Source organism: Macaca mulatta, chromosome 13, assembly GCF_049350105.2.
Source record: "Macaca mulatta isolate MMU2019108-1 chromosome 13, T2T-MMU8v2.0, whole genome shotgun sequence".
Lineage (NCBI taxonomy): Eukaryota > Metazoa > Chordata > Mammalia > Primates > Cercopithecidae > Macaca > Macaca mulatta.
This window is the reverse complement of record NC_133418.1, coordinates 70,117,297-70,131,131: the sequence shown is the minus strand read 5'-3', so window position 1 is coordinate 70,131,131 and position 13,835 is coordinate 70,117,297. Positions and strand designations below refer to the sequence as shown.

General features: G+C 43.9%; 1 protein-coding gene across 7 annotated transcripts in view; it reads left to right on the top strand.

The window, feature by feature from the left end:
- SPTBN1 (spectrin beta, non-erythrocytic 1) overlaps positions 1-13,835 on the top strand; it is a 213,914-nt gene that overhangs the window by 61,145 nt on the left and 138,934 nt on the right. For all 7 annotated transcript variants that reach the window (XR_013402433.1, XM_077958637.1, XM_077958638.1 and 4 more), the window contains 1 exon segment: positions 6,750-6,944. Coding sequence is in view for 6 of the 7 variants with exons in the window: in XM_077958637.1 (XP_077814763.1) it covers positions 6,797-6,944 (148 nt within the window). In the remaining variant the exon portion in view is untranslated.

The following is a 13,835-nucleotide window of genomic DNA, read 5'->3' as shown; positions in this document are numbered from 1 at the left end:
GTGGGGATGCCCTTCAGCGAGGGAGTGGTGGAGGAGATGCGGGGCCTAGAGGTGGGGGCTGTGAGTTCGGTGTTCGCCAGGTGGAGTTCGTGATTGCTAGGAGACACCTGCACCTTGCTGTCCAGGGAGCAGCTGTCAGCACCGGGTAACCAGCAAAGACAGGGAAGTGGGTGATGTCACCAAGGCAGATTTTGTAGAGTAACAGAAGAGGGTGCTGGAAAGGAGCCTGGGGATTATTGTTTCTTCATAGAACAAAAACCTGCAAGTTTATCTTATACCTGTGCAACTTATTTAAGTGTGGCATCTTGGGAAGTAGGAGAACAGGTAAAGTATTTTCCCTCTGGGCTGTTCCAGGTATTGCCTTTACGAATTTTAATTAATATAGAGGAGAACTAATAGAATACTTCTAAAGCCAAACTTTCCATTAGGAAAGTTTCTTTCCTAATGGTTATGACCTGTGGTAGCTCATGCCAGAGCTGTAGAAACCTCTTTGCCTCAAAGATTCAGGATAATAATTTCCATATCCATTTCTGCCTTGGTCCACCTGTTTGAAGAAATGAATTTAGTGTCTGCTTATTGAAGCAGAAAAGAATAAAGCATCTGGAATTTCATCTTACATGCATCTTATGGAAAATTCCAGTTCATAGGATTTAGGATTAGAGAAGAGTAATTTGAGGGGGAGGATCTTGGCTTTTCTACATATTCCTTTTTACACACACACACACACACACACACACCCCCACACACACACCCTACTGCATCCCACCCCACCCCACAATGGAGAAGAGCGGGGAAAGTAGATAGACACTTTCAAGTATCTTTTTGAAACCTAGTCACAAAACATGGGCATTACCCATATCACATGCAGGGTATTACTGTTTTTATTCATTCAAAAGTTATTTAATGAGCTCCTACTGTGGTGATCAAGTCCAGTGGAATCCAGGCCCTCGCTCTGCTAGTAGAGACACGAGGGCCTTTCTCTTCAAGGGGAGATTCCCTTTTCTTGTGTCAGCCTTACATAGTCCTTTCCCGGTTTCCTAATGGTGGAACCACCAGGCAGAGTTCCAAGATGGCCAAGGCTTCCTCCCTTCTCTTCCTAACCTTCCCACAGCTATTTAAGAAGTACAGATGACTTCACAGCCCACGGGAGGCATGGCCAATAGCACCTGGAGAAAACCCAGCCCTTTTTAGATAACCTCCTGGGACACCTGTATGTGTGATATAACTGTCCTCACAGCTGGCCCAGTCCCGTGTGGAAGTGGTTTAGAGGATGATGATGTTTGTAGCATACTGGAGTTTGGAGTCTCCATGCCATGGGCACACTCTTCCATATTCTTGTCCTGACTCTGACTTCTTCACCCTCACATCACTCCCTTGCTGCTGTTGAGTGCCTAGAAGGGACCTTTCCACGATGGCTATGGTGGGAGCGAGGGATATTTTGCCTTGAAATTGCTTTGAAAATAAAATAATGGGTTCTATCACTGTAAATACTCAGTTTTGTCTTTGGACAAAGGACATTGTCTTTGGACAGATGGAGAATATTGAAGAAAAAAGATGTCTGTCTCTAGTAACAACTTCTGGACACTTGAGTGAAACAGTTGAATAAAAAGAAGAACTCAGAGCATTGCTTTTTTCGTTGTTGTTGTTTTTGAGACGAGTCTTACTCTGTTGCTTGGGCTGGAGTGCAGTGACGCAATCATGGCTCACTGCGACCTTGACCTCTTGGGCTCAAGTGATCCTCCCGCCTCAGCCTCCCAAGTAGCTGGGCCTACAAACACGTGCCACCATGTCTAGCTAATTTTTGTAGAGACAGTGAAGAGGAGTGGGGAGGGCGTCTCACCATCTTGCCCAGGCTGGTCTCAAACTCCTGGGCTCAAGTGATCTGGCCACTGTGGCCTCCCAAATTGTTGAGATTACAGGTGTGAGCCACTGGTGCGAGCCACTGTGACTGGCATATATATATGTATTTATTTTGTACACAGACTAGTGGATAATTTGGATTCTTTTACTTCCCACTTCTGTTTTTTTTTTTTTTTTGTTTGCTTTTTCTTTTGAGACAGAGTCTGACTCTGTCATCCAGGGTGGAGTGCAGTGGCATGATTATGTTTCACTGCAACCTCCACCTCCCTGGCTTGAGTGATCCTCCTACCTCAGCCTCCCAAATAGCTGGAACCACAGGCGCATGCCACCCCACTTGGCTATTTATTATTATTATCATTTTTGTAGAGATGGGGGTCTCACTGTGTTGTCGAGGCTTGAACTCCTGGGCTCAAGGGATCTGCCTGCCTTGGCCTCCTAAAGTGCTGGGATTACAGGTGTGAGCCACCACTCCCAGCCTAACCTTTCCGTTTTCAGGAACAATAACTGATTTTAAGGAACACCATTAAGAAAGAACATTAGGGAAAAAAGTGCTTTAGTTCTCTGAATGACTTATTTTAAGCTTAAGACAAGAATTATCACTTACTTATTAAGTAATCTGTGGGCTGGGCAAGGTGGCTCACACTTGTAATCCCAGTACTTTGTGAGGCCAAGGCACACGGATTGCCTGAGGTCAGAGTTTGAGACCAGCCTGGCCAACATGGTGAAACCCTATCTCTACTAAAAATACACAAATTAGCTGGGCGTGATGGTGCACATCTGTAATCCCAGCTACTCAGGAGGGTGAGGCAGGAGAATTGCTTGAACCTGGGAGGTTGTAGTGAGCTGAGATCATGCCACTGCGCTCCAGCCTGGGCAACAGAGAGAGACTCTGTCTCAAAAAAAAAAAGAAAAGGGGGAAATCTGTGGAAAGCAGTTGTTGGTTCAGTGATAGAAAGAGAGATTCTCAGGTCGGGGCAGGGCAGGGGGCCAGGCTGGGCTTCTGCAGGAGTCAAGTGCGGTGGATGTTGCAGCGCGGGTATAGCTGCCCTGGAGGTTTCTTCTCATTGGTCAGCAGGTGGCACCAAATAGCTAAAACTTATCTGGGGAGAGGCATGCCTTGCTTGGGTTTCACCTTGAGTTGGATTGGATTAAATTTTACTTTCGGTACTTTCAGAATTTGGGACTGTTAGCACTTTCACATTTTCTCCCTAGAGATAGAATCCTCCAAGGTTGAATTTTATTAAAGTCTTTGATATTGATAATAGTCATGAAAGTTAACTATATTCAAGGTCAGATGATTGCATGACAATATTAATTTTCATTTTTTAGAAGGGTTTATGACTTTGAATATTAAATGCCACTGTAAGATCATTCAGTGGAATATACTGACTGGATTAGGTTTCTGAAGTTTTTGTGTTTTTATGAAATCCCATAAATAAATTGCTAATGTAGGTGTGAAAACTAATATACCCATGAATGTACTTAATTGGGATTGAGTATGTCTATCTGATGAGAACCCAGGATTTTACTCCCATTCAGGGTTTTTCTGTTAGAGCAGAGGTGGGTGACAGTTTGAGTCACAGATGTTGTGGCTCAGTTGTAAGGTGGATTCGGTGCTTCTTCCTCAGGAACATGTGGGATGTGTCAGCGATGCTCTTGGATAGCATGTGAGAAAACAGCTATGACAAAAGAGCAGGCAGTTGTGTGCTGGTACCACCCAAGAACCTACTATTTATTTAAGGTGTAGTTAATTTGTTTCAGCTTATTTACCATGGAAACTCGGTTGCATGTGGCATGTGTGGTTATGTACTGTAACTTTTAGAAAGCTGCATTTCAAGCACGATAAATGTTTCTTTTCTGCATATATAGGTTTGTTTATTTTTTGTGTGGTGGCATATGTGAGGGAGAAGAATCATCTCTTGGATGATCCTTCTGTGTTGCTGAGTGGTGTCTGGTTTGATTAGCACGCAGGCTGTCGTGAGGAGGCCTGCTGACTCTGGCCCAGGTGCACATCTTGGTGCACACTGAATAAGGCTTTCACTAAATAAGCATCCAGGTACAAAAACCTGACAATAAATTTTTGAGTTTTAAGATGTTGATAACGGCCAGGCATGGTTGCTCACGCCTGTAATCCCAGCACTTTGGGAGGCCAGGGCGGGTGGATCACAAGGTCTAGGAGTTTGGGATCAGCTGGTCAATATGGTGATACCCCGTCTCTACCAAAAATACAAAAATTAGCTGGGCATGGTGGCTCACGCCTGTAGTCCCAGCTACTCAGGAGGCTGAGGCAGAAGAATTGCTTGAACCCAGAAGGCGGAGGTTGCAGTGAGCCAAGATGGTACCACTGCGCTCCAGCCTGGGTGACAGAGCGAAACTCCATCTCAAAAAAAAAAAAAAAATGTTGATAACACATGTTTTTTTCTTGGGATATCTTCATACCACTTTAAAAGGGAGGTGGTCTTTTTCTTCCTTTCTTCTTTGTTTGCAGGTTAACAACTTACTTAGATAGCTTTATATGCCTGACTGAGCCTGATTCCCCACAGTGAAATTTAAAATATGCAGGAATTTAACCACACCCACAGGCTTCAGGCATAGCACTAGCTCAGTTTCTCAATGCTGCAGTTCTAGTCAGTTCTTTACCAGTTCCTGTCAGTTCTCCCTCCAAAGCACGTCCACCTCTAAGCACATCCACCTCTTAACCATCCCCACTTCTCCACCCAGAGCTGCACCGCCATCATTTCTGGAGTAACCTTCCAAGTGGCCCCTGCTTCCATTATTGCCGCCTAGAATCTGTTTTTCCACACAGCCCTGGGAAGAATATTTTACAAATACACTCAAGGGTGGTGTCGGTTATTAGCTTAAAATCCTGCAGTTGCTTCCCGTCACACTTGGGCTCGCCCACATCCCTTCCCAACCTTGTCTCCGAGTCTCTCCCACTGCCCGCTAGACTCTGCCACACTGAACTTGCTGTTCCTCCCGCATGCTATGCTGCTTCCTTTGCCTGTAACACTGTTCTTCTTGATCTGTGTGTGATTCATTCCTCTTGACATTGAGTTCTCAGTTTCAGGACCCACTCAGAGAGACCTTCCCTGATCACCAGATCTAAAAATAGTCACTCCCTCTATCACATGACTCTGCTGTCATTTTTTTCTTTGAACTGTCTTGCCTTTTCTTGTGTGGTTTTTGTCCAACTCCTACCACTAGGATATAAGTTTCCCTAGGGCCAGGTCCTTATTGTGTTAGTTTGTATCCCTAGCATCTGGTGCAGCACAAGTGAATAGTAAGTCTTCATTGTATTTTGGCTCAATGAGTGAATAATGCTATACTGAAGGGAGAAGCTATGTTTAAAGCTCATCAGTTCAGAATAAAGAATAGCAATCGTGTATTGAGCATCTACTGTGCACTGGTACTGTCCTTGGTTGCCATATACTTACATCTTAATTTTTTTTTTTTTTTTGAGATGGAGTTTTGCTCTTGCTGCCCAGGTTGGAGTGCAATGGCATGATGTCGGCTCACCAAAACCTCCAGCTCCTGGGTTCAAGCAATTCTCCTGCCTTGGCCTCCCGAGTAGCTGGGATTATAGGCATGCGCCACCACGCCCAGCTGATTTTTTATTTTTAGTAGTGATGAGGATTCTCCATGTTGGTCAGGCTGGTCTGGAACTCCCGACTTCAGGTGATCCACCCACCTCAGCCTCCCAAAGTGCTGGGATTACAGGCGTGAGCCACTGTGCCTGGCCTTACATCTTAATCTTAAGCATCAGTTTTCTAATATGTAAGTGAGATGTTTAGATAAAATGATCTGCTAGTTCTCTTGTATAACGTTTTATGAATTTCCAGGAGAAGCTTAAAGATTATAATTTTTTTTTTTTTTTTTTGAGACGGAGTCTCGCTGTGTCTCCCAGGCTGGAGTGCAGTGGCATGATCTCAGCTCACTGCAAGCTCCGCCTCCCGGGTTCACGCCATTCTCCCGCCTCAGCCTCCCAAGTAACTGAGACTACAGGCGCCCGCCACCACGCCTGGCTAGTTTTTTTTTGTATTTTTAGTAGAGACGGGGTTTCACCATGTTAACCAGGATAGTCTCGATCTCCTGACCTCGTGATCCACCCGCCTCGGCCTCCCAAAGTGCTGGGATTACAGGCTTGAGCCACCGTGCCCGGCCTAAAGATTATAATTTATGGTGATACACTATAGGAATAAATGAGTTCATTCAGAAGCCCACATAGGTGTTGATCTACCTCCGATAACATTTCTTTTTTTTTTTCCTTTTTGAGATGGAGTCTCGCTCTGTTGCCCAGGCTGGAGTGCAGTGGCGTGATCTCAGCTCACTGCAAGCTCCACCTCCCAGATTCGAGCAATTCTTCCTGCCTCAGCCACCCGAGTAGCTGGGGTTACAGGCATGCGCCACCATGCCCGGCTAATTTTTGTATTTTTAGTAGATACGGGTTTTCACCATGTTGGCCAGGCTGGTCTTGAACCCCCAACTTCAGGTGATCTGCCCACCTCAGCCTCCCAAAGTGCTGGAATTACAGGCGTGAGCCACTGCACCCGGCCCTCCAATAACATTTTTAAATTGCAGAGTTTAAACTTTAGAAAAAAGGAATAAACCCACTATTTTGGGGGCATCCATCATGTCATTCAATCCTCTCAACAACCTCTGAAGTATCTTCCCTCTTTAATGGTTGGGGAAACTGAGGCTTAGAGCTACTAAGTAACTTGACTAAGGTCACACACCTATTATGAGACAGTGCTAAAATCTGAAACCAGCGTTGCTCCGAAGACCTATTCTTGGCAAGCACTCTTACTTTCTAGTCAGTCTTATCCCAGTAGGTTCCGTGGGGACTGTATGTACTTTAGACGTCTAAATGTTTTTCCTCTTCTTTCTCATAGAACTCTAAGAAGGAGCTGATGTGGAGGAGCAGCTGAGACAGTTCAAGATGACGACCACAGTAGCCACAGACTATGACAACATTGAGATCCAGCAGCAGTACAGTGATGTCAACAACCGCTGGGATGTTGATGACTGGGACAATGAAAACAGCTCTGCGCGGCTCTTTGAGCGGTCCCGCATCAAGGCTCTGGCAGGTGAGTCCTTCATGCCTGTCAGAGGCCCAGGATGCCTAAGATCAGGATGCCCCTTAAAATCATCCACCCTGTTCCCATGACACTGTCCTGTTCGAAGATTGTCTCACCTCTATTTAAATGTGTCCTGCGAGAGCCAGCTGACCATTTTGTAAGGTAGTCAGTTCCATATTTGGAGAGCTGTCAACTCTAATGGCCAAAATTATTCAGAGCACAGAGTGTTATTTATAGCAATTCAATAACAGCTGCCCTAAGTTTGTAAGAATTCTTTTATTTTTTGACAAATCTTACATATCAAAATCTCGAAGCATATTATTCCTTATACTCAAAAATATACAAATTTACCTGTGTACTTAGTGCCTGTGATACATTAACTGGCCTGACCTGTACCAAGATGGGTTAGTATCACATGCAAGGATTTTACATCTGAAAAGCAATAGCTTAATCTGGTAAAGGCACGTTTAATACAGTAACAGGTAAGTTTGCCATTGGTTCATCAGTTCGTGGAACATGTCCTTACTTTGTGATTCCTCATTCCGTTGTTGCTGGTGAACACCTAGAGCACACTTTCTCCATGGCCCTGGTGGGGGTGAGGAGTGTTTTACCCAAAAGTTGCCCTGAAAATCAGGAAAGTATTCTGTGGGTCTGAAAACTCAGCTGTACTGAATATATGTAAACCAAGGATCAAAACAGAGTTTATTCAAGGTCCTGCATCTGTACTTTGAGATTTCAAATGAAATTTCAAGTGAAATTTATTCCAAATGAATTTTTTTCTTAATGTCTTTAATTTTGATAAGTAAATCAAAATTACGACTTGAGAAGTTAAGTTTACTGTTAATTCCAACTATAACTCACATTTTTGTTGCCTTTATAGTGGAATCTGATTATGAAGCATGCATCATTTAGAGTCGTCTTTATTGTGGACAAAGGAAACCTAACCCAGAGTGGTTTAGGTGACAAAGAGGATTTATTGGTCACACAGTAGGCAAATTCAGTCTTCAAACAAGACTTACTCCTGGACTTAAATGGTGTGACCAGGATCTAGTTTCTTTCTCTCTGCTCTGGCTTTATTTTCTAGTGCAGGCTCTGTTCATAAGCAGGCTCCATCCCGTAGTCCCAAGATGGCTACCCCAGGTCCCAGGCCCCCTTGGACTGTGGACATCCAGCAGAAAAGAGGTTGCTTCTCTGCTTTTCATGGCCCAGATATATCAGTCTCACTGGCGTGATTGATCATGACTTGGGTCATGTGCGTCTCCCACTGGAGTTGGAGAATCTCATGTGCCGTTAACTTCTAAACAGGATGCAACCCTTAGAGTGAAAGTTTGGTCAGTCTCAACCAAACAAGTTGGCTAGAAAAATTGGAATATAACAGAAAAGAGGAAGAGGAGAATGGACATTGGAGGTACAGCTAACTATGTGCTACAGAAAAACTATTTAACTGCTTTAGGATAATTTGTCTCTTGAGTGGTGTTGATTTAAAGATCTTTCTTGAGTTTGCCTGAATGAATGATTAATCAGTCACTCTAGAATTTGGGCTTCATTACCATTCATTAACATGGAACTTTATGGAAATCATAACCCTGGCTTGTGCTAGTAAAGCGATTTCTAGATCATGAGTCTTTTACTTTCTCATTCCAGGCTATGTATTATCTCCTTTTTAAAGGACCATTTTGTTTGCAAACTAGAACAGTTCCTTGTTCTTTGCATGTGGTCTTTTCCTACAGTTTGAGAGGAGAGCCTGCAGCTGTCCTTATTATCCATCATTTGTCTTAACCTTTCTAGGATGTTTATCTAGGTCCCTCAATAACTGTAGTCATAATAATAGCAAATACTCAATATGGTACTTACACTGTGTGCCAGGCACTGTGGGAAATACTTGCATATATTAACAGTTAATCCCATAACGATCATATGAGAGAGATTATTACTATCTACGTTGTATAAATGACAAAACAGGTTCCAGAGAGATTAAATAACTTGCCCAAGGGCATACTGCTGCTAAGTGGCTGAAGGCATACTGACTTTGCAGTGTATATTCTTTTTCAGTATTCAGTAAAGTAAAAAAAAAAAAAAAAAAAAAAAAAAAAAGATGTAAAGCTCATTGGCAGAGAATATTGCTAGTGAGGTAATTCAAACATGTTAAAAAGATCTTTGGAATTCTCAGGAATGCATCCTGTGGTCTAGAAGAAACCATGAGGAACCATGGCAAGTTATTGAAAAGGAAAGATGCTGCTTCCAGGTTAAATGATATTGGGTGGAGGGGGTGGGAATTGTATTCATTGAATTTACAAGATATGGCCGGGCGCGGTGGCTCAAGCCTGTAATCCCAGCACTTTGGGAGGCCGAGACGGGCGGATCACGAGGTCAGGAGATCGAGACCATCCTGGAGAACACGGTGAAACCCCGTCTCTACTAAAAAATACAAAAAAACTAGCCGGGCGAGGTGGCGGGCGCCTGTAGTCCCAGCTACTCGGGAGGCTGAGGCAGGAGAATGGCGTGAACCCAGGAGGCAGAGCTTGCAGTGAGCCGAGATCGGGCCACTGCACTCCAGTATGGGCAAGAGTGCCAGACTCCGCCTCAAAAAAAAAAAAAAAAAAAAAAAGAAGTTACAAGATACCAGGAAAACCATCTGTTGGAGGAAGGTAATGAAGGAAATTATCTTATCCTACTTATTCTTTTACTTATTCTGTGGGACAGAAAAATCTCTGAGCCCTCTAAAAAACTATATGCTGATAGCAGGAGTTACAGAACAATCCAGTAGTGTCTGGAATAGAATAGTGGTTCAGTGGTTCGAAAAGTGGAGGGATTGTTAAAGCACGGGATGCTGGGCCCACCCCCAAAGTTTCTGATTCAGTAGACCTTGAGTGGGGATGATAATTTACATATCCAACAGGCCAGGTGATGCCCTGACTTGGGGATCACATTTTGTGACTGATACAGAGTACTGATGGTCATGCGGTCCCCTTCCTTCGGTGTTTGAGACCACTTCATCTGAACCAAGCTCAAGTCTAGGAAGAAATAAAGTTTCAAACCCAACAGAGTTACCTTAAAGATACAATTGGGACCCTTTTCAGAAGATGGCACTGAAAGTAAAGAAGAAAGCTCCTGGCCCTCCTAAAGCCAAAGCCAAAGCGAAGGCTTTAAAGACCAAGAAGGCAGTGTTGAAAGGTGTCCACAGCCACAAAAAAAAAGAAGATCCGCATGTCACCCACCTTCCAGCAGCCCCAAGACACTGCGACTCTGGAGGCAGCCCAGATATCCTCAGAAGAGCAACCCCAGGAGAAACAAGTTTGACCACTATGCTATCATCGAGTTTCCGCTGACCACTGAGTCTGCCATGAAGAAGATGGAAGACAACAACACGCTTGTGTTCACTGTGGATGTTAAAGCCAACAAGTGCCAGATTAAAGAGGCTGTGAAGAAGCTCTAAGACATTGATGTGATCAAGGTCAACACCCTGATTCGGCCTGATGGAGAGAAGAAGGCATATGTTCCACTGGCTCCTGATTATGATGCTTTGGATGTTGCCAACAAAATTGGGATCATCTAAACGGAGTCCAACTGGCTAATTGTAAATATACATATCTCTTTTCACCAAAAAAAAAAAAAAAAAAAAAAAAAAGAAAATCCACTTCATTTGGGAGTGTTGGGAAAGGCTAACCACTTGACTTTGAGAAAAGGGAGATATCTTCCTGTCCCTTATAGGGCAGTGATACAGTGATAGGCCCAACAGGAGTGAGTGCTATTGTGGGGTTTCTACTGAACATGCATGTTCTAAAGCTTTGCTTAGAGCCATAAAAATGTACATATCACATTTCCTGTGTCCCTCTAGGGCTTTTGGTAGATACAATCTAATCTAGGCTTCAGTCTGAATTCTGAGGCAGATTTACAAAAGATGCAGGAATTCATCTTTTAATGGTGCAGTTCATCTTGTACTGATAGTGGAACCACCACCTGTGCCCTTTACTAAGCTGCTTTCAAGGTTTATGTATCTAAGGAAATAGGGTGAGGTAAACTACTCGTTACTAATTTTCACCCAATTGACAGATACTTCCTATTATTAGGTTGTTATCTGTGAGTTGTAAAAAACTTTTTTTTTTTTTTTTTTTCTGAGATGGAGTCTCGCTCTGTCACCCAGGCTGGAGTGCGGTGGCAGGATCTCAGCTGAGTGCAAGCTCCGTCTCCCAGGTTCACATCATTCTCCTGCCTCAGCCTCCCTAGTAGATGGTACTACAGGTGGCCGCCCCCAAGCCCAGCTAAGTTTTTGTATTTTTAGTAGAGACAGAGTTTCGCCGTGTTAGCCAGGATGGTCTCAATCTCCTGACCTCATGATCCGCCTACCTCGGCCTCCCAAAGTGTTGGGATTACAGGCGTGAGCCACTGCGCCTGGCCTAAAAAACATTTTTTTTTAAAATTATTTTTTATTTTTATTTTTTTTATTTTTTATTTTTTTTTTTTGGAGACGGAGTCTCGCTCTGTTGCCCAGGCTGGAGTGCAGTGGCCCTATCTCGGCTCACTGCAAGCTCCGCCTCCCGGGTTTACGCCATTCTCCTGCCTCAGCCTCCCGAGTAGCTGGGACTACAGGCGCCCGCCACCTCGCCCGGCTAGTTGTTTTTGTATTTTTTAGTAGAGACGGGGTTTCACCGTGTTAGCCAGGATGGTCTCGATCTCCTGACCTCGTGATCCGCCCGTCTCGGCCTCCCAAAGTGCTGGGATTACAGGCTTGAGCCACCGCGCCCGGCCAAAAAACATTTTTATAACTTTTACTTTACTCGTCTTCGTCTTATTCACCCTCTGGAATTGCTTTTAATTCAATGCAGTGTAGTAAGAAATATATTTGGTCTTGGTTCTGGGTTCCTGGCATAGAGCTCCTAAAACCCATGGAGTCTCCTGAGTGATGGGAGTGTCTGTTGTTATCCATAAGGTGCCCCTTTTCTCGCACCTGAGTTTGTGCTAATTCCATGACTTTGGGTAGGGATAGTCTCCCATCCCTAGCTAGCCTCAGGATGATGCTGTGCACCCAAGACTGAGCGATTAGAGAATTGGAACTTTCAGCACCATCCACTCATCTGTGGGGAGGTGGTGCAGGGAGGGTGGGGTGCCCTGAGAGGACATGGAAGCCCCACCCCACCCCAGTACCTGCCCCGTGTACTTTTCCATTTGGCCATTTCTGAGTTGTAACCTTTATAATAAATTGGTAAACATAAAGGGGAAAGTGTTTTCCTAAGTTCTGTGAGTTGTTCTAGCATATTATTGAACCTGAGGGGGTTCTTGGGAACCCCTGAATTTATAGCCTGTGGCCTGAGACTTGGAACTGGCATCTGATGTGGGGGCAGTCTTGTGGGACCAAGCCCTTTATCCTGTGGGATTTAACAATAATGGTAGGTAGATGGTGTCAGAATTGAATTGAATTGTAGCATACCCAGTTGGTATTAGGGAATCAGACTAAGACATTTCACAGGGGCGATAGCATCTCTGTATAGTATGCACCATGTCGACTGGTTTTCTTGTTTGTTTAGAGATGGGGTCTTTCTGTGTTGCCCAGGCTGGAGTACAGTGGTGGAATCATAGCTCACTACAGCCTTGAATTCCTGATCTCCAGTGATCCTCCTGCCTCAGCCTCTTGAGTAGCTGGGACTGTAAGTGTGTGCCACAAAGCCTGGCTATACCAGTTTTTTTTTTTTTTTTTAATGTAGAAATCAGGCCTGTGATCACTTGTCAAGTACCAGCTTATCATTACAAAAATGAATTGTCCTGGAATTGGTCACTTCCACTGCCTAGTTCTTCCATTTTCCTTAAACTCTGCTGCTTGAAAATCAGTCTGATTCATGTGTGAGTCACTCATCACCACCTCCAGCTCCTTAGTAGCCAGAAACATCAGCTTGATGATCAGGAGGAAGTACAGAGAACTTGACCTGGAGCACCTGGCAGGATTGAAAGCAGCAGCTTTTTCTCCAAGTAGAGAAAAGCTTCATCTGAAAGCTTCCCCCTTAGGCAAGCTGAGTGATAAGAAACAACTCTTCAGCTTGTAAAAGTTTAAGACTTAGATATGTTTTAAGAAAATAATTAGAACTGCCGGGCACGGTGGCTCACGCTTGTAATCTCAGCACTTTGGGAGGCCGAGGCAGGTGGATCATGAGGTCAGGTGTTCAACACCAGCCTGGCCAACCTAGTGAAACCCAATCTCTGCTAAAAATACAAAAAATTAGCCGGGCATGGTGGCGGGCGCCTATAATCCCAGCTACTTGGGAGGCTGAGAATCCTTTGAACCTGGGAGGTGGAGGTTGCAGTTAGCCGAGATTGCAACACTGCACTCCAGCCCAGGCAACAGTACCAGACTCCATCTCAAAAAAAATAATATTAGAATTAACATTGACTATTGTCGTATACTCCAAAATTTTATGTTTATATCCAAAAATATTTATAGCTATCCAAAATATATTACTATGCAATCCTCATTAAAAGTTATTAATAAGATGCTTTACATTTTTTATACTACGTCTTTGAAATATATATCTTTTGTATATGTGACAGACTGGCAAGATATATACTTATTCCTAAAGTGGAATGTGCAGTGAAAACATAATAGATGGTACGTCCCCACTTCTGAGGTGTTACTGTTTACAGTTTGGAAGGAAGCTGAGGAGAGCATTGGTCAATCCTGTTAACTAGCGCTGTGAAGTAGTTTTTATGTTTTCTGTAAATGATTGCCTGCATCCCGTGATGGCAGGCCCGCTTTCCTGACCTCTGACCAGTTGCCTTCGTATCATGGAACATGTGGTGATTCAAACTAAGCTGGACTTTTTGGAAACCAGCTTTTTATTTGAAGTAAAAAGAAAACAGTTACAAAATTTTTTAAAGACTACATCTTCCCCTATTTCGTGTTGATTCTAC